The sequence below is a fragment of the Papaver somniferum genome, unplaced genomic scaffold, assembly GCF_003573695.1.
Source record: "Papaver somniferum cultivar HN1 unplaced genomic scaffold, ASM357369v1 unplaced-scaffold_33653, whole genome shotgun sequence".
Taxonomy (NCBI): Eukaryota; Viridiplantae; Streptophyta; class Magnoliopsida; order Ranunculales; family Papaveraceae; genus Papaver; species Papaver somniferum.
Window position 1 is genome coordinate 1 of NW_020645099.1, and position 385 is coordinate 385.

A 385-nucleotide genomic window follows, 5' to 3' on the forward strand; every position below is an offset into this window, starting at 1 on the left:
TAGTTTTAAGATTGGAGTTAACTTTAATATCTATTACATTTGAAGAGTGTTCAGTGATTTTTCTACTTTTTTTGTGGTCAGATACATCACATCAGATTGTGATGCAGTGTCTATCATCTATGATGATCAAGGATATGCCAAAACACCAGAAGATGCAGTCCGTGATGTCCTTAAAGCTGGTCTGTATGGGACAAACCTTTTTTCATTGTCTGAAAATGTTTTCTTGGTACTAGTAATGTGGACTAGACAGATTAGTGAGCCTTCCCTAGATAATCGTGTCTGAATTTTGCAGGGATGGATGTGAATTGCGGGTCTTACTTGCAAAAGCACACAAGATCAGCTGTTCAACAGAAAATTCTGGGAGAAAGTGACATAGACAGAGCTT

At 37.7% G+C, this 385-nt stretch overlaps 1 protein-coding gene across 1 annotated transcript in view; it reads left to right on the forward strand.

The window, feature by feature from the left end:
- Positions 1 to 81: 81 nt before the first annotated feature.
- LOC113342131 (probable beta-D-xylosidase 7) overlaps positions 82 to 385 on the forward strand; it is a gene marked incomplete at both ends in the record, with an annotated part of 913 nt that continues 609 nt past the window's right edge. Inside the window, 2 exons of the mRNA XM_026586773.1 lie at positions 82 to 179; positions 293 to 385. Coding sequence (XP_026442558.1) covers positions 82 to 179; positions 293 to 385 — 191 coding nt within the window. The remainder of the gene's footprint in view (positions 180 to 292) is intronic.